Genomic DNA, 20,163 nt, shown 5'->3' on the forward strand with positions numbered 1-20,163 from the left:
GTCGAGCCCCACCCCCCGACAAGACAACGTGGCCGGTGCACGGCGAACATGCGATCCACCGCGACGCGATCAAGGCCCCCCGCACCAGAAGAAAGAACTGGGAAGCGATTAGGCAGTCGGAGATTTTTTTTTTGCCTGTCTGAACGGGTTTTAATGATTGGAATTGATTGGAGAAGATTACTTTTCCCCGTCCTTTGATAACGATTGGGAGGCCCGTTGGGTTCCACGGACTAAAGTTTAGTCACTGTCACATATTTAGATACTAATTATGAGTATTAAATATAGACTAATTACAAAATCAATTGCACAAGATGAATCTATTAAATTTAATTAGTTCATGATTTGACAATGTGATGCTACGGTAAATATGTACTAATCATGAATTAATTAGGCTTAATAGATTCGTCTTGCGAATTAGCTTCCGTCTGTATAATTAGTTATATAATTACCGTCTGTATAATTAGTTATATAATTAGATCATATTTAATCCTTCTAATTAGCATCTGAAGATTCGATGTGACAAGAATTAAACTTTAAGTCAAGAATCCAAACAACCCCTTACCAAATCGATCGGTGCTGTCGTCCAGTCGTCATCATGAACCGTACCCGACGCTGTTACTGTAAGCAAAGATTATTTCGGACATGTTGAACATCACTTTAGTTGACTTTGCTTTATGCGCTTTTTTATTTTTTAAAAAGACAGGGCTGATAACGAGATGCTGGAATAAATAATCCGAAGCAGCAGCACCGTCAACTTTCAAAGTTCAAACCAAGCATAATCATGACGATGACCGTGCGAACGCTGTACTCCCTGCTCCAGTTTCAGAATTACGAGCATGCTCGTTCAGCTGATCGGTACCGTCCGTTGGAGCTTGCCTCTTGACGCTCTTTGCTTTGGCAGCAGCTTCTACTTTTCGTACGTGTTCGATCCTTTGTTCCCTTCGCTAAGTTTAGTGAAGAGTGAAAACATGTACTAGGATTCGTCTTTGTTTTAGGTCCACTTAATTAATCTAACGCTTGCCTTTACACGAATGGCCAAGATTAAACCCGTAAGTTGCAGTCTGGTTGCGTCAATCTGGCTTAAAGGAACAGAATAAAAAACCCCGCAATTTGTCTGAATAATCAACGAAACCTCTCTTTTCCCGGAGAGATATTTGCCACCAGATCTCGGGCATCTCCATTCTCCACACCAGTTGGTTAAACATGCCCGATCAAGGCGACTCCGCACCACAAAATCGATCCAAAGCGACCACGATTCGCACGCCGCACCACACCGATTGTTCCATTTGTCCTCCCAAACAAAAGGCGAATCGATTCCGATCCGTCGCCCCGTACGCGTAGCATTCAGCACCGATTCCAGCATAGTACTATCTCCGCGACTCAAACATTGCGGGTCGCTGCCCCCACCCAAAATCATCGGCAGGTCTGGTCATGGGTGCGGTACGATTCGGTTTCTGGATAACTTTCGACGGACCCATCCCTCCATCCCGTCCATCCATCCATCCATCCATCCGCTCCCAATCAAACTCCACCTGGGCTCAACGGATTCCGACGCCGAAACCACACAAACAACCGTCAAAAACGAAGAAAAAGCAGTAAACCCGCCCGCCTCAAGCCCCGAATCGGCAGGCACCGCCACCCAACGGCCCCGAGGGTACTACTACTACTACTAGTACGCACGCGCGGGCCCGTAGGCGGTAGCCACTTTCTTCTACTCCTCTTCCAGAAGCGCAGGGCTGCGCAGTGCTCCGTCGTCTTCCTTCCTCGCACCTTCTCCGCTCGCCGAGAACGACTCCACACCGCACCGCACCAGCGCGGGCGCGCCAGCGAGCACGCACGCGCCCGCGGAGTAAAGGAGACGACGGGGAGGGGGAGAGGAGGGCGGTTGGATTCGGTCGTCCAATCCGGCCGGCGCGAGCCTACCGTCGCTCCCGCGGCCGCACGCAGCGCCGGCCAGTCGATCCCCGAGGGGGGCCCGACGAGTCGATCCGCGGAGGCGCGGGGCGATGAGGAGCAGCGCTGCCGGGTGAGCGGCGCGTGAGGGCGTGTCCCGCCCGCGGATCTTCTGGATTGGTTGGAGCGCGGGGGGCGCGCGCCTCCGATCGGCGGCGGCTGGCGTGGGCAGGATCGCGTGGGGGAGGGCGGAGGTGAGGATCGGTAGGTGGCATTTGGAGGAGCAGCGGGCGAGATGGTGAGCGGCCACATCTTCCACTGCCGGAAGAACTCGTGGCCGGCGGAGGAGTACGTCGGCCGGACCGCGCTGCAGCTGGTGAGCCCGGGTTCTCGCTCCCGCGCGCGCGCCTCGATCGCGGCGGGCTGTTTTGTTTGTTTCCCGTTTCGTGTTGTTTCTGCGGGTGGTCTGATGTGACGCCTGGGGTCCGTTGGATTCCTGGTTGCAGTTGGATTTCGATGGCGGGGCGCCGCCGGAGCAGGCGTGGCGGCGGAAGCTCAACAGCCACGCTAACCTGCTCAAGGAGTTCAGCGTCACCTTCATGGAGGCAATGAGGATGGTACGGATGCCACATGGATTTGTTTCCCTGCGTTCTGTGTTTCACGAGTTTCCAAGTTGTAGATTGTTGCTAGCTGCTAAGTTTGGCTCCTGCGATGTGAAAATTTCAGATGAGCCTTGGCCTGAGACTCTGGTCCTATGTACGGGAGGAGGCATCGCATGGAAGGGTAACATCAGCCAGTCCTGAGCATGATTTCGTCAAACATGAATGGATCGAAAGGTTGTGTGCTGACAGGATGGATTCTGTTTGTATGCTTGCAGAAAGCTCCGATCGATCCATTCACAAAAGAGCGCTGTAGGCCGTCAGCTTCACAGGGTTTGCCACTTGGTGGGATGGGGTGTGTACCACTGTGCTTATGCCTCTGCTTCGCTGAACTTCATATGTTAATGCATTATGGAGGAATTTGCCTTGATATCAGTAGATTGTTGTTGCAGGAGTGGTAGCATTTCGAGAGGTTTCAGGGGAGAGTTCAAGAATTGGCACATCATACCTGGTCTGTGCGAGAGTTCGCCGGTCATGGAGAACCAGTTCTCGGTAATGCTTCAATCTTATCTTGCTGTTACTTGGTGACTTCAGATTGATGTATGAGACATATGTGCAATGCTTGCTGGAGTCTTATTATGTATGAAGACATGTTCATTTTTGAGTGCCATAAATGCTCAAGTATCACATAAACAAACATCTTTTTGACTCTGGCAATTATTATTCCCTTTTGTTCACAACAAGGCATGCTCTTCCAGATATTCGTATCTCGAGATGGAGGGAATAAGAAATACTCATCAGTGTTGGCCCCTGGACATCATGAAGGTTTAAAGTAAGTCATAAATCTGTTTTATGTGCTCTTCGCTATCCTATGCACAGAGTATCATGTTAAAATCTACGCCTTACACAAACATCTGCTCAAGCAAGCGTATTTGTAAGTTACCTTCGTTTTGGGGGGTTTAAACAGCCAGAAGTCTATTAATGATGATACAATTGCATCCACAAACAACTTTCCAGCTAATCTACTGTGTACCTTCTGTCCTGCGTCTATTCTTTCCAATTTGGCCTGTTTCTCTTTTCCCATATTTTCCTTTTTGAATCTGGCTAGACAGAACAACTTCATCCTATATCAGATATTGTATCCTTTATGTTGTTTCTTCTGCAGAAGGACCTTTATCTGATGTTTTATGTTCAGGAAAAACAGCGACTCCGGAATTTCTTCATGGGACTGGAACTTGAGTGGTCAACACTCGACCTATCATGCATTGTTCCCTCGGGCATGGACCGTTTATGATGGTATGCCATTGCAGATCTGTTTGGTACATCACTTAAATTTTCAGGTCTACACAAGGAATTCTATGTATTATTTTTGAAATTCTATCTACCATGTGACCTTTGATTCTTTATGAGGGAATTGTAGTTCTATAAGCTAGCTATGTGTTAATAGCACAGTGACTTTGACCCCTTTTTGCCTCAATTAGGACATTATTTGAACTGGAGAATCATTAAGTTCTTTATTGATGCAGGTGAACCAGATCCAGACCTTAAAATCTCATGTCGCCAAATATCACCATTCATTCCTCATGATTATAAGGATAGCAGCCTTCCAGCAGCTGTGTTTGTGTACACGGTAAGTGCCTAACAAAGTTCTTTTAACACTAAGCTGGAAATTGTTGTAGGTTTTAGTTTTGTACCTTCCTGTTTCCTAGCAAGGACATCAGAAAAGCCTACTCTGGCATCTTCATGCGAGATGTTTCCATTGTCCACATATGGCCAGTCTGTAAACCACTGAAGTATCATTTTTAGTATAAAATGTGTTTAAATATTTCAGAAGTACTCATATAAGAAAGAATAGTTGCTTTGAAGATGCTAATTGTTCATGAAGAAATGAATGGTTCAATGATAGTATATATGCCAATTGGTTCCGCTATCTGTTTTTCATATGAAATTGTCTTTTTGATCCAACAAGTTAACTGACAACCTTTCTACTTGGTTGATCATTATAGCTAGTGAACACTGGGAAAGACCGTGCAAAAGTAAGCCTGTTAATGACATGGGCGGTAAGTACACATCCAAAAGTTATTTAGTTTTTGTACTATATTTGCATTTTTTTGGTTTGCATCATCTGCTGTACTGCCATGAATTTCAACCTTTTACCCAGTACTGAAATCTCAGTTCACATTAGGGATTGTCACCCTTACGATCTATTCTTGAGGTTGACGTTCATGATTGCCATTACTTTATTCACGTAGTTATTTTTCTAAGTTTGATATCGATTTTTGCTAGATAGTTTATTATTATAACTTCCATTACAAAAAGATATTAGAAACTATCTAGGTCTAAAGTATTGCATAAGTCAAATTTTGCTGTACATAAAATTATTATTGATTCAGAGTTTACTTGAGTGATATTTTCTTAATTACAGAACTCTATTGGAGGTTTTTCACATAATTCTGGAGGTCACTACAATGAACCCTTCATGTAAGTAGATCTGTATGTATAACTTATATCTGTTCAGTTTTTGGACTGCTCATACTCATAGTTTGGTCTTGTGATATGGGCAGTGCGGAAGATGGAGTATCAGGAGTGCTTCTGCATCACAAGCAAGTTTCAACTGTGTCTTCTTTGAATTGATGATATCTAACTAGTGGATCTTTTAAATTATATGTTATACAGGCTGACAAGCTGGTATATATTGCAGAACAGCTAAGGATAATCCACCAGTCACTTTTGCTGTTGCTGCCTGCGAAACTCAGAATGTAAACGTGACAGTCTTGCCAGTGTTTGGCCTTTCTGGAGAAAACCATGTTTCAGCAAAGGAAATGTGGAATACCATGGTACAGGTAACTACTTCTACCTCCTCCTTTAAACATTTTTTTTGGATGATTTTTCATATCAGTTGTTTATGACTTATTCATTTAATTATGGCAGTTCTTTCTCATCATGCTCTCATATCGATTTTTTTTTATCCACGCTATCCTTTAGGATGGCCACTTCAATCGGGAAAATTTTAGTGCCGGTTCCAGTATGCCTTCTTCTCCAGGACAGAAACTCTGTGCAGCTGTCTCAGCCTCAACTTGGGTAGAGCCACATGGTAGATGTACAGTTGTGTTTGCTCTGGCTTGGTCCTCACCTAAAGTAAAGTTCCAGAAGGGATGCACTTATAACAGGTTAGTGCCCCCTTGTCTTTGTCAAAATAGACTACACCTTTTGGTTGTGTATACATATTTACCCAGCTACTCTACTAGACTTGTACCAATGCAAATCCAACACATATAACATCTCATTGGAGCAATATTGCGGCTCTTTATTCTTAGTTATTTATCATATTAAACACATGACATGAAATGAAGCTCAAGTACTTAGCATATTGGAATAGGCCTCTCCAGTACAGTAATTTCTTTGTCTCAGCCTTCTGTGGGCTTTGCACAAATAGAATATTTTGAGTTCAGTATGCTTGGCAAGTGAAGTCATTAGTTAGGTATTTTGAATCAATAGGGCTTGACATGTGAAGTAATTAAGTAGGAATTATTTGAGATCAGCAGTGCTTGATAAGTGAAATAATTAATTAATCTGAACAAGGAGTATGAACAAGGAGTTAATGTGCCTTGCAGTGCATTCTAGCTGTGACGGTATAATTCATAAATGTGATCTCATTTTGCAGGAGGTACACCCAATTTTATGGAACTTCTGAGAGATCAGCTGTTAATTTGGCACATGATGCCTTAACAAGTATGTTTTTCTTTTGTTAGTTTCTAGCCCTCTCGATATTTTACCTATTGAAGCCCTCAAAATCTTTTACCTATGTAACTGTAAGATGCAGAAACTGATTTCATGTGCTATAATGTTTGCTGTTACAAAAAACACTTCCACATGTTGTGATAAACACCAGGTTTTTGATATTGGATGTAGAATTTGCCCTCCAAATACAGTGATACATCAACAATAAGATTGTAATGATGTTAACGTGAAATGTGCACCATTGGTCCATACTGATTTATTTTCCTTGTTTTTGCAGAATATAAACTTTGGGAAGAAAAAATTGAGAAGTGGCAAAATCCTATACTCAAGGATGAAAGACTTCCAGAATGGTATATACTCTTATCTCTCTCTCGTTCCTATACGGTTATTGTTGCTGCTCTCAAATTTAGTAATGGTTGCTGACATGGTCCAGATATGGAAAGTTGACAGATGACTAGGAATAGTTATCCACATGTGGCCTTGAGTAAAAGTCAGAAATGATCATAAATAAACTCTTAAGGATTTCAGCATATGCACATGTCCACCTTAACCCCAGTTTATAACTAAAGGAAACAATTCAATTCATTCAGGATAGTTTCCATGAATTTTGCAAAATTTTAACTTTTCTGGTTTCACCATTCAAGGAATATGCTTGTCAACATATCATCTTCCTCTCGAGAAAATAAAATCTGACTTTAGAATGTCTGGTTGTCAAAATGCTTGCAGGTATAAGTTCACTCTTTTTAATGAGCTGTACTTTCTGGTAGCTGGGGGGACAGTTTGGACAGGTATGATGTATCCAACTTTCTTATGGTTTTCTTTCTCAGATCAATCTGATTACCTGAATGTCTTGGGGATTGTTTCTCTTACTTTTGCTACAATTAGTTTTGTTCTGCCAGCTGAAGTTGCCATCACCAGAGTTTCTGTTAGCTTAGAACATGTACTTCCCTTTTCCTTTTGCATGGGAGGAACCTTATGCTTTTCCTACTGGTCATGTAGATGGTCAACCCCCAGCAATCGATGATAAAGCAAACCCTGGTTCGAATCAACAGAAGTCCTCAAAAAGGGGTAGTAAAGACACCAAGACAGAGTCTGTTAAAGATAGCCATGTCAACCTGACAGCGGAGCAAGTCCCTGATAGTGGTCACATGACTAATGATGACGAGCGTAGTGTATCGAAATTCGCAGCAATTCATGGGTCACAAATGCAAGAACAAACCAATGGAGGACTCAAGTCGGAAGAGCCAATTCCTTACTTGATTTCCAAGGATGGCCCTGAAAATGTTGGCAAGTTCTTGTATTTAGAAGGAGTGGAGTACATCATGTGGAATACATATGATGTGCATTTCTATGCATCTTTTGCTCTCCTTGATTTATTCCCAAAAATTGAGCTGAGTATCCAACGTGATTTTGCCAATGCTGTTTTATATGAAGATCGGCGTAAAGTCAAATTTTTGGCTGATGGTACATCAGGAATCCGGAAAGCTAAAGGTGCTGTTCCTCATGACCTTGGAACACATGATCCGTGGCATGAAATGAATGCATATAACATACATGATACAAGCAAATGGAAAGATCTGAACCCCAAATTTGTGCTCCAGATATACAGAGACTTTGCTGCCACAGGTGATATGCAATTTGGCAGAGATGTCTGGCCTGCAGTCTGTGCTGCTATGGACTATATGGATCAATTCGATCGTGATGGCGATGGCCTCATTGAGAATGATGGATTTCCCGATCAAACCTATGATGCGTGGACTGTTCATGGAATCAGTGCTTACTGTGGTGGTCTCTGGCTTGCTGCACTGCAAGCTGCTGCTACAATGGCACATCGTCTTGGGGATCGGCACTATGCTGAAAAGTACAAGCTCAAGTTCATAAAAGCCAAAGCAGTATATGAGGCAAAGTTATGGAATGGATCATATTTCAATTATGACAGCGGCACAAGTAGCAACAGCAAATCCATCCAGGCTGATCAGCTGGCAGGCCAGTGGTACACTGCCTCATCAGGCTTGCCCCCGCTTTTTGATGAGCACAAGATAAGAACTGCTCTGCAGAAAATATTTGAATTCAATGTAATGAAGGTTAAAGGAGGACGGATGGGAGCTGTTAATGGTATGACTCCAAAGGGAAAGGTGGATGAGACGTGCATGCAATCTCGTGAAATCTGGACTGGTGTTACATATGCTGTTGCTGCAAATATGCTGCTCCATGGAATGGAGCATCAAGGTTTTACCACTGCTGAAGGAATTTTTACTGCTGGATGGTCTGAAGAAGGATATGGGTATGCACTGTCTCGCACTTTACTGAGTAATTTCAGATTTTGCAGTGATGCAGTTTTTCACATTAACTTAGCAATGCAATTCCTATCTTCTCTTTTTCGTAGCTTCCTGTTATATTCCATGAAAAAAATGGAATAAGATGTTTCTAGTGTTGATTATTTAATGTCATTATTCCTGAATCTGTCTAGGCCAGTTTAACTGTTATTTTCTACAAGCAATGCATGCTGAATAGTTGCTATCCAAATGGAATTGTGGTAGTGTTTGTTCATTTCTTGAGTCCTGTTCATCAACGTGACAATTATATATGACATGTTTCTCTACGGTGCTGCAGGTATTGGTTCCAGACACCAGAAGGATGGACCACAGATGGGCATTATCGGTCGCTCGTATACATGCGGCCTCTTGCCATTTGGGCAATCCAATATGCATTATCTCCTCCAAAGGCAATCCTTGAGGCCCCAAAAGTTAATCTAATGGACCGGATACATATATCCCCTCACATGGTTCGAGCAATTAGCGAGATAAGCATTAGAAAAATAGCACCTGACAATAGATGTTTCCCTAGCTCTGCCTTTCACTGTGAATGCTGATACAAAGGTAACATGCAACTGCTGAGCAACTTACAATCTTTTCAGCTTTTTGGTTTCTCCTTGCCCCCCTTCCAAGGTCCAGTGGGGTTCAGGAGTTCTTTTCTCGAATCTGAGGGCATATTCAAACCACCACAAAACTCAGCAGCTCGAATGAGTTTTGTTGTATAATTGTACAGCAAAGTGTTAATCATATAATCTTTGTTTTTTCACTTCGAAAATTTCGCGGTGCCGATGTAACCAATATCTGAGCTGCCCGGTGTAGTGTAGCTGTTGTAGGGAAACACTGTGCATATAGAGAAGTATGGCTCTGTTAACTAATGGAGCACGAAGCAGTTCACATGAAGAAAAGTAAAGAACATGGCGATTCTTTGTATTGTAATCATGTGGTGCTACGAACTCAACACTGCAAATGTGTCCTGGCTGATGTGATCGATATGTGTACTAGAAGAATTGATGCCTGTTGTATTTATCAGGCATCAATCAGTAAAGAAAATGAGAGTTGTCTATCGCTGCGCCTGCGTGCACAACGGGGGTTTGATTTGAATTTGTGAAGAGTTACATTTGGACATTGCACATTTCTGGGTTTCAGTTGGCTGCTGAGACATTACATTCTTTTGTGTATACGTTCTTGACGTCGATGCGTGTCATTGTTCTCGATAGGATCATAGATTGTTGTTGTTTTCGTTTTTCTCTGGAAGGGATTGTTGCTATTTCCGGTGCAGTCTAGCTATTGAACTGAACATATGGTTGGTTTCTGAAAGTCGTTTCTTACTGCTTCATTTCAAGGCAAAGTCAGTACATGGCGGATATCACATCTGTTTAAAGAAGCAAATATGATACTCCTCCGTTGGATAAGCTAATTAGTAGTTAATTTTTTTTTGAACCGAAGCCGGCAGGTTAACTGCTCTATCAGTAGTTACTTTTTCATATTTTTACCTTCTCTATCAGTAGTTAAAAAAATAAACTAATTAGCTTCTCATAAACTAACAATAGGAAGGTAGTAATTAAGTTTCACATTTTTTCTGTCTGGGTTTACTTCTCCAAAAGATTTGATCCTATTTTTCATGAAATGCCTGACATCTTTAAGTGGATGGAGCCATGGAAGTAATTATCCTCTTTTTACAATGTCCCACCTTGGGTGAGGTCCTGCAAGGCGATTATATAGATCGGAAAGAAACGCACGCAGTGTCCTCCATGCGACGTTTGTATCTTTTAGGCTGAATGGCTGATACACCCGTACGATTTTGTGGTTGCATTTCAGCAAGCAGGGACAGCTGCACGGACAGCACGGTCCTACCTCAACCCGCGTCGACGCAACGTTCCCGTCGTTTCGGGATCCCAAGCCATGGCGCTAGTCGAGCCCAGGAACCTTTGGGTGTTCGGGAATTTCAGCGGCACGTCGTAGCCATCGATTCATCGGCGGCGCCCACACTGGCAGGTGCTCTCGAGCATTGCACACACACACATCATGTGGCATGTGCAGTGGCAGCAGTGCTGCTAAAGCATCGATCGGTTGGTTCAGTCCATCTCGGCCGTGGTTCTTGTCTCGCAGCCAGTGGGGAGCCAAGCCATCATCGCCTCGCACTTGGACCAGTGCCCAGGGCACTCGATGGCTTTGCTGCGCCTGCGCGCCTGCCCCCGGCACCGGCACCCTTCACCGCGCGCTGTTCCGGCACGCCCGTCGCTTGCAAGCTACAGCGCACAGGCGCTGGCCGGTGGCCACAGCTCACAGGGCGGCGAGACATCCGTACCGAGCCCCTTTACGAGCTTAATGGGTGGATGGAGCATGGTATCTATATCTAGATTCGGGGCCATGCGCGCGTCCTGTCCGGTTGAACCGTGTCTCTTTCATTTGCTGTGAAGGCCTGGCTGCGCGATCATTGCCTGATGAAAGAAGCAGGGCAATTCAATCCCCTGGAGCACTTTTTTTCTGAATCAGAGTGACTGTTGCTGAAGCAACGGTCGCGAGCTTCTGATTAGGTGAGGAGAAGGGCATCTTTCACGGCCAGCCCCAAATGATGGCTGCCGTCGCCGTTCACGTTTCCGTCCCGACGCCAGCTGACCAATCCTATGGGAACTGACTGCTGCCGGAGTATCTTCAACGCGTTCTCTACCGGTTACCTCTCTTCTTCCTTGTGTGCATTGACCCCCTCAACAGTGGCCCATTTAAAGGCGCCGACCGATGCCGCGATGCGTTTCGTGCACGGAGAGTTTTTTTGGGTGGGTTGGCACGCCCGCCGCCGTTCGACTTGCAGGGAGGCCACAGCCCACATGGCCCATGCGTCTGATACGATCCGATGGGGGCGGGGGCGGGGGCGGGTCCGGAATTTCCCCCGCGGATCTCGGTTCGGGAACCCGACACATGGCACCATGGTGGGTGCGGGACGGGTTTATAATTCCCCCCGCGAGTGACCCATGGGATCCCGAAGTGTACATTTCAACCCAACTATTTGGTTCCAGGGACGAAGTGGGACAGGACAGGACGATCCCACTTCGTCCCACTGTTTGGTTCGGAGACACTAGGGATGAGTCCATCCCCACAAGGGGATATTCCCTCCAGATGTGGGACACCTCCGTCCCTCCAAAACGAGCGGATGGGGGCATCCCACTTTTCTCCCGTCAGCCCTGTTTTTTCCCATTAGGTGGAGCCATCCCCAGCGCGGGCGGAGCCATCCCGGCGGGCAGAGGTGGCCGCGGGTGGAGCCATCCCGGCGGGCTGAGACAGCGCGGCCGGGACCCCAGGTCGACGGGCGCGAGAGCTGCGGTGGCCGGCTCTGGTGAGGCAGCGGGCCAGCATGGATGGGGAGGAGAAAAGGGGCGGTGTGGATGAGGAGGAGAAAAGGGGGCGGCGCAGTGGCCGGCTCTGGTGAGGCGGCGGACCGGCCTGGTGGGGAGAGAAGGCGGCCCTCCATGGTGGGGGCGAGGCGAGCTCCACAGCCAGGGCCGGCGGGGTGGAGGGGGGGCGCGTGGAGAAGATAAGGGGAAAAAGAAAAAGAAAAAAAAATAGAATGGGTATAGGATGACATGTGGGACCCACATATTACTGTAGCTAACAGTATCAAAAATATCATTCATATCACCCACCTCAACCTCTCCAACCAAACATAAGACGGGACCATCCCATCCTATTTCAACCAAACACTAGATGGGACCGTCCCATCCCACAAAACTGAGATGGGACCATCCCGTCCTACATTGTCTCCCATCCAAACACATACTAAGGTATAGCCTAGCCCAATAAAATCCCTAAGTATATAACTCTTCACTCCACCCAGACCCAGTCCGTCTCTCGGGTTCCTGCGCCGGCTGCCCGCGCTCCCCCTCTTGGCCGCCCGAGCCCCTCGCCGCGAGCACCGCTCGTGCCCCCCCCCCACCCGAGCCCCTCGCCCGAGAGCGCCCTGCCGCCCACGTCCCGAGCACCACCGCCCCACCTCGTGGTGGTTCACTGTTGCTTGGGTTTCGGGCACCCGCGGATTTCGAGGGTGGGTGCACATTGTTACCCGAAATGAGATTCGGGTTCCGGACGGATTTTATTCTCAGGTTTCAGGGGCGGGTCCGTGAAGGCTCCACCCGACCCCGCCCCGCCCCGTTGCCATCCCTGGTGCCGGCCGGTGCGGTGCTCGCTGCTGGAAACGAATTCCGGTTCGTGCAGGTACCCATTCCGCCGCCATGCGTGGCGTACCGCGTACGTGGTGGTGGCGACGGGTTACCACTGTTGCTCACCATGCATGTTCGCATCTCATATCAATCATCGACGCAGAGACCCCCATCATGCGCTACCCGGTTGGTGACGGGACTCCATCGGTCAGGCTGCCCGTGACAACCCGAGTCGACCGAACACCCGTACCCCCTGCTGGCGACGCGCGCGCTGGCTCGAGCTCGTCTCGTCTTCACCCGAATGCGGCGATCCCAGGAAAACAACGACCCGCGCCCACACGGCCGCGCACCACTACAGGGCGCAGTACAGTAGTGACAGGCACGCAGCCGGGGCGGCCGGGTCTGGCGCGCCCATCAACCGAGCACGCGCGCGCGCTAGTCCGATCCGGCAGAGGCACGTACTTGTAGAGCAGATTCAGTTTTACCACGAGAGGTGCATGGCCGGCCGGCCGGACACACGAGGACGCGGGGCCTGCCTCGCCTCTCCGTCTCCGGCCTGCCCCCGTGCGTGCACGGCAGGCAACCTGGCTCAGTGGCTCGTATGGCCCCCGGGCGGCCGGGCCTGCCCACAGCTTCAGCCGCCGCCGCGGTTTGGCCCGCGGCCGGCCGTGCACGTACGCGCGCGCTTTACCCCTCTGCCACTGCCAGAGCGCGCGGCGAGGGCCGGACGCGCCGCGCCGAGGCCGGCACACACGTGCGTACGGGGCGAATCGAATCGATCGATCACGACATTACGACGCCCATGTGCCATTTATGGGCGGAGGCCGCAGCCGGGCGGCACCAGCTCTCGCCGCACAGTCGCAGCAGCGAGCGCGTGGAGTGAGTCGCCGCGCAGCCCCCCCCCCCCCCCCCCCCCCCCCCCCCCCCCCCCCCCCCGCGTCCGGGCCGTCACGTAGCGTTCTCGAAATGAATTTCGGACAACGAGGAGTGACGCCGCCGTGCCCCCCATCCGGGGCGGTTGCTGTTCCCCCGTGGCCACGCCGTCCCCATAAAGCCCCGCGTTCGGCGGCGATCAAGGCCCCGGACCCTACATGTGCTTTCCAACGTAGATTCACCTACCAATATATGATTTCCGTAGGAATATCAGGGGATGCTCCTGCTAAACTTTAGCACATTTTACATCGGATGTTTAGATACTAATTAGAAGTATTAAACAGATGGAGTCTAATTCGCGAGACGAATCTATTAAGTCTAATTAGTCCATGATTTGACAATGTGGTGCTACAGTAACCATTTGCTAATGATGGATTAATTACTCCTAATAGATTCATCTCACGAATTAGACTCCATCTGTGCAATTAGTTTTGTAATTAGTTGATATTTAGTCCTCCTAATTAGCATCCGAACATCCGATGTGACCCTTGCACCTCGTATCCAAACATCCCTTAGGCCCTGCTCTTTGTTCTTTGGACTTTGCCACTTTGGTGAGATGATTATATATTTGTGTCTCTTGGCCGGGCCATGTTACCTCGTTGAAGAACACCAAATGTCCAAATGCACTCTCAAAGTCAAATGCCAACCCCAAACGGCCAGAAAATGCCAGGGGGAGACATTGCAAAATGTTTACAGTACTATGCGTATGACCTTTTATTATCAACCTTACATAAGAACTCCATTAAAGAATAATTCCACTTTAATCCATCACCATTCGTAGTAAATAATAAAGAACAACACGGCACCGACTGACGACCAAGCAGAAACTGGTAGAAGAAGAGAGAAGAAAGAAGAAAAAGAAACCATATCCCCTGCTACGTAAAGTCTTCCCACCACCACCACCACCACCCCCCACAAAAGAATCATAAGCTACTTATACCTATGAATCCTCTTCAGCTTAATCTTCGTTCCCCTTCTTGTGTTCAAGTAATTAACACGGTAGTAACACTGAATTGAATATAATGGTGATCCATCCATCCATCGACCCTCTCTGCTTCTGAAGCAAGTTTGCTCCATCCTTGCCTGAACCTGTCGAAGAATTACTCGGATGTATCCTATATACGCATGTGAATTAAGTGGAGCAGTGCGTGGTCGATCGTGTCGACATCACTGACTCCTGGCCGGCCGATCACAAGTTCATCATGTCCTTGACGAACCCGTACTTCTCCATGAAGGGGTTGGAGACGTCCTTGAGCGGGTACTGGTCGATGCGGTCCTTCCAGACGCCGGCGTCGGTTGCCGGCTTCTCCACTGTCCACACGCAGCTGTTGCACTTGAACCCGGCGCCGAAGGTGAGCATGAGCACCCGGTCGCCCTTCCGGAGCCTGCCCTTGGCCTCCATGTAGCCCAGCACGTACCAGACGCTGCTGGCGGAGGTGTTGCCGAAGCGGTGCAGCGTCATCCGGGACGGCTCCAGGTCGTGCTCCGTCAGGGTGAGCCCCTTGCCGACGCCGTCGATCACGGCGGCGCCGCCGGTGTGGACGCAGAAGTGGTCGACGCCGGCCTTCATGCGGATGGTGAGGTGGTTGGACCCGCGCTGCTTCTTGCGGGCGAGGCGGGCCGAGAGGGTGGCGCAGGCGAGGCGGAGGAGCTCCGGCAGGGGGAGCACCCGGGGCGCCAGGACGCGGAGGTTGTGGACGAAGGCGTGCACGGCGGCGCGGGGGAGCTCCTTGCCGAGGTGGAAGCCGGGGCGGCCGGAGTCGTCCTCCATCTGGAGCGCGCAGTTGTAGGCCTCCTCGGAGGAGCCCGTGTGGGTGCGCACGACGTGGCGGAGGCGGAGCTTGGCGTGCGGGCGGAGGCGGGGGTCGTTGGTGAGGAAGTAGGCGCACCCGCCGGAGCGGAAGAGGCAGTTGCCCAGCATGAAGGAGCGCTTGTTGCCGGCGTACCAGTTGGGCGCGATCGATTCCGACGTCATCACCAGCGCCACCTGCCCCGCGTGCGTCCTGCAAACAAAACGGCGCGCCACCGTGCATCATTTTTCTTTTCATCATTAAGGAAAACCAACATGCACGTGTACGTACTCCAGTGGTTGTTAGTGCTATTGCAAAGTTTTTTGAGAACATCGCACGAGAGCTGCGCATCGAAGAAAAGAGTTGATGAATTACAACGCGGGCCCCGTGAGTTTCCGCACACAAACTATTTTTACAGACGAAAATGACTATACGGCTAACTAAGGAGGTGTTTAATTTCACGGACTAAAATTTAGTCCTGTCACATCGAATGTTTAGATACTAATTAGGAGAACTAAACATGAATTAATTATAAAATCAATTGCACAGATGGAGGCTAATTCGCAAGACGAATCTATTAAGTCTAATTAGTCCATAATTTGACAAGGTAATGCTACGGTAAATATGTGCTAATCATGAATTAATTAGGCTTAATAATAGCCTCCATCTATGCAATTGGTTTTATAATTAGTCTATATTTAATACTCCTAATTAGTATCTAAATATTCGATACAACAGGAATTAAATTTTAGTCTGTGGAAATAAACACCCCTACTGGGTATACAGATGGTGGCTAAGGAGGATTTCCTCTCACCGCTCCAACCGTTGCCGCCATAAAAAGTGCTATTGCAAAGCTACGATCACTACTAAAACAGACTGTATAAAAAGGTAATACTGGGGTAATTGCAATTTTGCTACTGAACCAGTGGTTTGCACCCTACCCCTTTCTTTCATGCTTTCCTGAGACTTGAGAGGACCACGGGCCACGGCCACCCCCTACCCCTTTCAGAGAACACCCCGGAGCCTTGAAACGGCAGGAGCCAACCTAGCAGGAACTGCACATCCTGCAGGCCCCCATTACTCCATTCAGCCCACCATAGAACTATAGGAGCACAAACCGCACACAAGCCTCCACTCGCGCAGGCAGTCGCAGCAGCAGCCGCAGGCAGAGCCGGTCAGGTCCAGGTCCAGCCCTCCAGCCAAAGCCAAGCCATGTCCGAGCCTGAGCCATTCATGCCCATCTAAAAGCAAACCAAACTTGGTGCGCAGGCATTAAAAGCCAAGCCCGGGGGCAGACGCGTGTAGTGTAGCGTCGCAGCAGCGGTAGACCTGGCCGTAGCTGGCTCACATGCGCTAGCGCGGCTGTCGGTAGGCTCGGCAGCAGTCGGCAGCGCGGCGCAGCGCATTCATGCGGCTGCTGCCCTCCCCCACATTTACTCCCGTGTCCGCCGTCCATGGTGGCCATCCCCGGCGGCACCTCTAGATGGATCCTTGCCCAGGGCGAGCCGAGGAAGAAGAGGGTTACAGCTAGTAGAAACGCAGAGGAGCAGCAGCCCATGCTTTGCTCCTTTGGGATCGGAGCGTGCCGACTGTCGAATGCCTGTGGGCTGTGGCAAATGAAGTGCTAATGTGCCCTCTGTTTTACTAATTTTTTCAAACCTGTTTGGAACACATGCGCATCTTTTTTTAAGCTAGAAATTTCTCGGATCCATTCCTGCGGGACATCAAGTGTTGTTCATCGTAGCGGGATTTCCGAGAGACTCGTTAATCTCAGGAACATTTATTTGTTTTTCTAGTACTGACAATTTTCTCTGACAAAAAAAAAAGATTAGTGTTGTCTGGCAAAACGGATTCTGGCCAAGGTAAGTAGGCCCATGCTAAAATAAGCATTCATTTGCGAAGATTAAATGCATTAACTCTTCTGGTCTGATCTGAATCACAGAAGTATAGCTTGAACTTGAATGGCATCGAACCAAACTACCCCTAGATGCCCTATTTCCGTGTCCACCATCCGTGCCTATCGGATGTAGGCCGTGGTACTCCCTCCCTTCGTCCCTCTCCATTCGTCCCTCAATGTCCTTTTAATTATATCGTAGTCAAATCATCTTATAAATTTATATAAAAATATATCAATATTTTAATGTCTAAGTAAGTTTCATGAAATTCGTTATGAAATATATTTTCATAACATACCTATTTAGTATTATAAATATTGATATTTTTTTTGTAAATTTGATCAAATTTAAATCAGTTTGATTTATGATAAACCTAAAGGGACACTCTTTGCGCGATCGCGGGAGGGAGGGAGTAATTAGCAGCTGCAAGGGCCCACTGGCATAAGTTTTTTCCCAGCTTTGTTTGGGCATAATTTTTTTTTTCTCACAGCAAGAAGGAGAGTAACACCAAACACGTAGTCGTGTCTTCGGCGGGTGTACGTAGTACTGTGTGCCAAAGTTTTTACTATTTTGTTCCAAAAAATTGAATTACTGTTTTGATTTTGGCCAACCGTTACATCCTTGATATTACGGCACTTGGGCTTGGGATAAAAATTTTATATAGTTGTTGGGTTTTTTTTTGAAAAATATGTTTGTAACATTTAAATAGACAAATAGTAGACGTACGTGGCCGGTCAATCTATTGCCAGTTCTAGTAATAACTGCATCTGATCCTGGTGCAGAAGTACTGTAGATATCACAGTTTGCACGAGGACTTGAATAAGGTCTTATCTTCGCCGCTTAATAACTTGGAAACAGGTCGAGAAAAATAATGTGGGAGTGGGAAAGAAAACATATTAAGTATTAATAATATAGACCAGTAAAAGTAAAGTGAAATGAGAACGCACCTGAAGAAGTTGTTGACGAGGTCGAGGGCGATGAGCGTGGCGCTGCATCCCATGCCGGTGAGGTTGTACACCTTGACGTCCTCGCGGAGGCCGTAGCGGCGCACCACGCGCGCCGCCAGAGACGGCGCCGGCGAGAACATGGACACGTTCACGACGAGGATGTCGACGTCGGCGGGGCGGATGCCGACTCCCCCCGGCGCGGCGGACCGGGCGAAGAGCTCGTCGAGGACGGCGTGGAAGGTCTCGTCCATCTCCTCCATCCCCTCCTTCAGGCGGTCCGGTCGGGCCTCGCCGCCCTCGATGATGTTGCGCGGGCCGTACGTCTCCTCGCCGATGCCGGAGTTGACGATGACCTTGAGCAGGAACTTGTACTCCTCCAGCCCCAGCAGCTTGTTCCGCTGGATGATCTCGCCGCACAGGTCCGTCGGCAGCTTCCGGTCGTCCGTCGCCTTGTAGCACACGTAGTCCAGCAGGTAGCAGCGCCGCCGCCGCGCCCGTGCCACCAGCAGCCGCGCCAGCATCGCCGCCGAGCACGCCAGAAGCGTCAGCGTCAGCATCGCCACCAGCTCCATCGCCGGCAAGCTATCCACTAGGCACGCCCTCCTCCGGCTCTTGTTCTTGTCAGGAGTCAGGAGATGGAGATCTGGCGGGCTGGCTGGCTAGACGTGCAGCAACGAGGAAGAAGGTGCTGGCAATGCGGGACGCGTGTGGCTGCTGCTCATGGAGATGGTGGTGATGGAGAGAGGAACCGGAGGAGATGTGTGTGAGTTCTTGGTCGGCTAAACAGCTCAAGCCGCCAGCTCTAGTGACTAGTAGTAACGAGCTTGGTGAGTGTGGGGGTGGGTTTGGTGGGAGGGAAGAGGGGGAGATTTATTAGAGGGGTTTAGAGGTTGGGGATGGGGAGGGTGGTTTTATAGCACGGAGAAGGGGCTAGCTCATGCTCATCACTCATGAGAACCTTCGTCTCATCTGCTTTGTTTTGTTTTTTTTGCTTTTTCTATTTTCTACCGACTACTTGCATTTACTCTGTTTCCTTTTTGTAAAGAGTTTCAAGGCCATGCGGCCGGCCCACTGGGCTAATTATTGGTTTTGTTAAATTTATCGAGCAAATGTTTTCCCTATCGCTTTCTAACAGGATAAAAAGCGGCCATCCAAGGTTGGCATATCATTTCTTCTACTCTCCATGGCATAACGGAGTAAATAATGCATAACCTTTACAAACGATTCTTAAACTTATTCAAAGAGTATCAACTAAGACTCTGAACTATTGACTTATAGTTTAACTTGATTGTGCTTAGATGAAGACATTTTTCTTGCATCTGGTGCCAGGATACTTTGCCTATTTGGCTTTTTGATGTTAATAAATTTCTCTATAACTTTTATTAAAAAATATAAAAGTTTAATATATGATATACTAAAATATCTTACATTTTAAAATGGAGGGAGTAAATATGAATGTAGGAGAAGGAAGAAAGGGAGGAAGCACAAGACGTGTAGTAGCATTGGCTCGTCCCGGCACCACTAGCACACCAGAAGAGTGACGTGAAAACAAAGGAGCATGGGACGCTAAGAGGTAGGGGTTTGCAAGATGCGCGCAGGATGAGGGTAGAGAAAAGGTTTATTTTTTAAGGAGCTATTCTTTTTAATGTTTAAGGAGATAAGTATAATTTTATTGATATTTGTTGTGAAATAATTTAATTAGTGAGTATTAGAGATAATTGTACATGACCTTTCATGAAAGGGTGTGGACCTTTCATGAAAGGGCCAACCCCCAGGGACATGATGCTCTTTGACCATGTCCTTTCCCCTTATATAAATATGTAACTAGACCATTCGTTCAATCAATGGAGAGAATCCTCAGATCAATTCTTTCAATATCTCTTTCAACTCTCAACA

General features: G+C 48.0%; 2 protein-coding genes across 4 annotated transcripts; one reads left to right on the plus strand and one right to left on the minus strand.

The window, feature by feature from the left end:
• Positions 1 to 1,603: 1,603 nt before the first annotated feature.
• Positions 1,604 to 9,314, plus strand: LOC117837916 (uncharacterized). Of its 3 annotated transcripts, XM_034717724.2 has the most exons (18): positions 1,604 to 2,269; positions 2,400 to 2,510; positions 2,620 to 2,676; positions 2,771 to 2,847; positions 2,945 to 3,044; positions 3,251 to 3,324; positions 3,688 to 3,788; positions 4,019 to 4,122; positions 4,499 to 4,552; positions 4,918 to 4,973; positions 5,057 to 5,095; positions 5,194 to 5,335; positions 5,478 to 5,662; positions 6,157 to 6,224; positions 6,511 to 6,583; positions 6,960 to 7,021; positions 7,233 to 8,517; positions 8,847 to 9,314. In XM_034717724.2, the coding sequence occupies exons 1-18, from the start codon at positions 2,189 to 2,191 to the stop codon at positions 9,103 to 9,105; spliced, it is 2,928 nt and encodes a 975-aa protein (XP_034573615.1). In that variant the 5' UTR covers positions 1,604 to 2,188; the 3' UTR covers positions 9,106 to 9,314. The 3 variants fall into 3 exon arrangements, with proteins under 3 accessions (XP_034573615.1, XP_034573616.1, XP_034573617.1); XM_034717725.2 differs by lacking the exons at positions 1,604 to 2,269; positions 2,400 to 2,510 and having other exon boundaries at positions 2,637 to 2,676; positions 2,932 to 3,044; XM_034717726.2 differs by lacking the exons at positions 1,604 to 2,269; positions 2,400 to 2,510; positions 2,620 to 2,676; positions 2,771 to 2,847 and having other exon boundaries at positions 2,932 to 3,044; positions 3,237 to 3,324.
• Positions 9,315 to 14,324: 5,010 nt separating this feature from the next.
• LOC117839137 (3-ketoacyl-CoA synthase 12) lies at positions 14,325 to 19,161 on the minus strand. Its single transcript, XM_034719401.2, has 2 exons — positions 18,268 to 19,161; positions 14,325 to 15,638 (listed from the first exon to the last, which is right to left on the minus strand). The coding sequence occupies exons 1-2, from the start codon at positions 18,837 to 18,839 to the stop codon at positions 14,825 to 14,827; spliced, it is 1,386 nt and encodes a 461-aa protein (XP_034575292.1). The 5' UTR covers positions 18,840 to 19,161; the 3' UTR covers positions 14,325 to 14,824.
• Positions 19,162 to 20,163: the final 1,002 nt, after the last annotated feature.

Source organism: Setaria viridis, chromosome 9 (genome assembly GCF_005286985.2).
Source record: "Setaria viridis chromosome 9, Setaria_viridis_v4.0, whole genome shotgun sequence".
In the NCBI taxonomy this organism is placed as follows: Eukaryota; Viridiplantae; Streptophyta; class Magnoliopsida; order Poales; family Poaceae; genus Setaria; species Setaria viridis.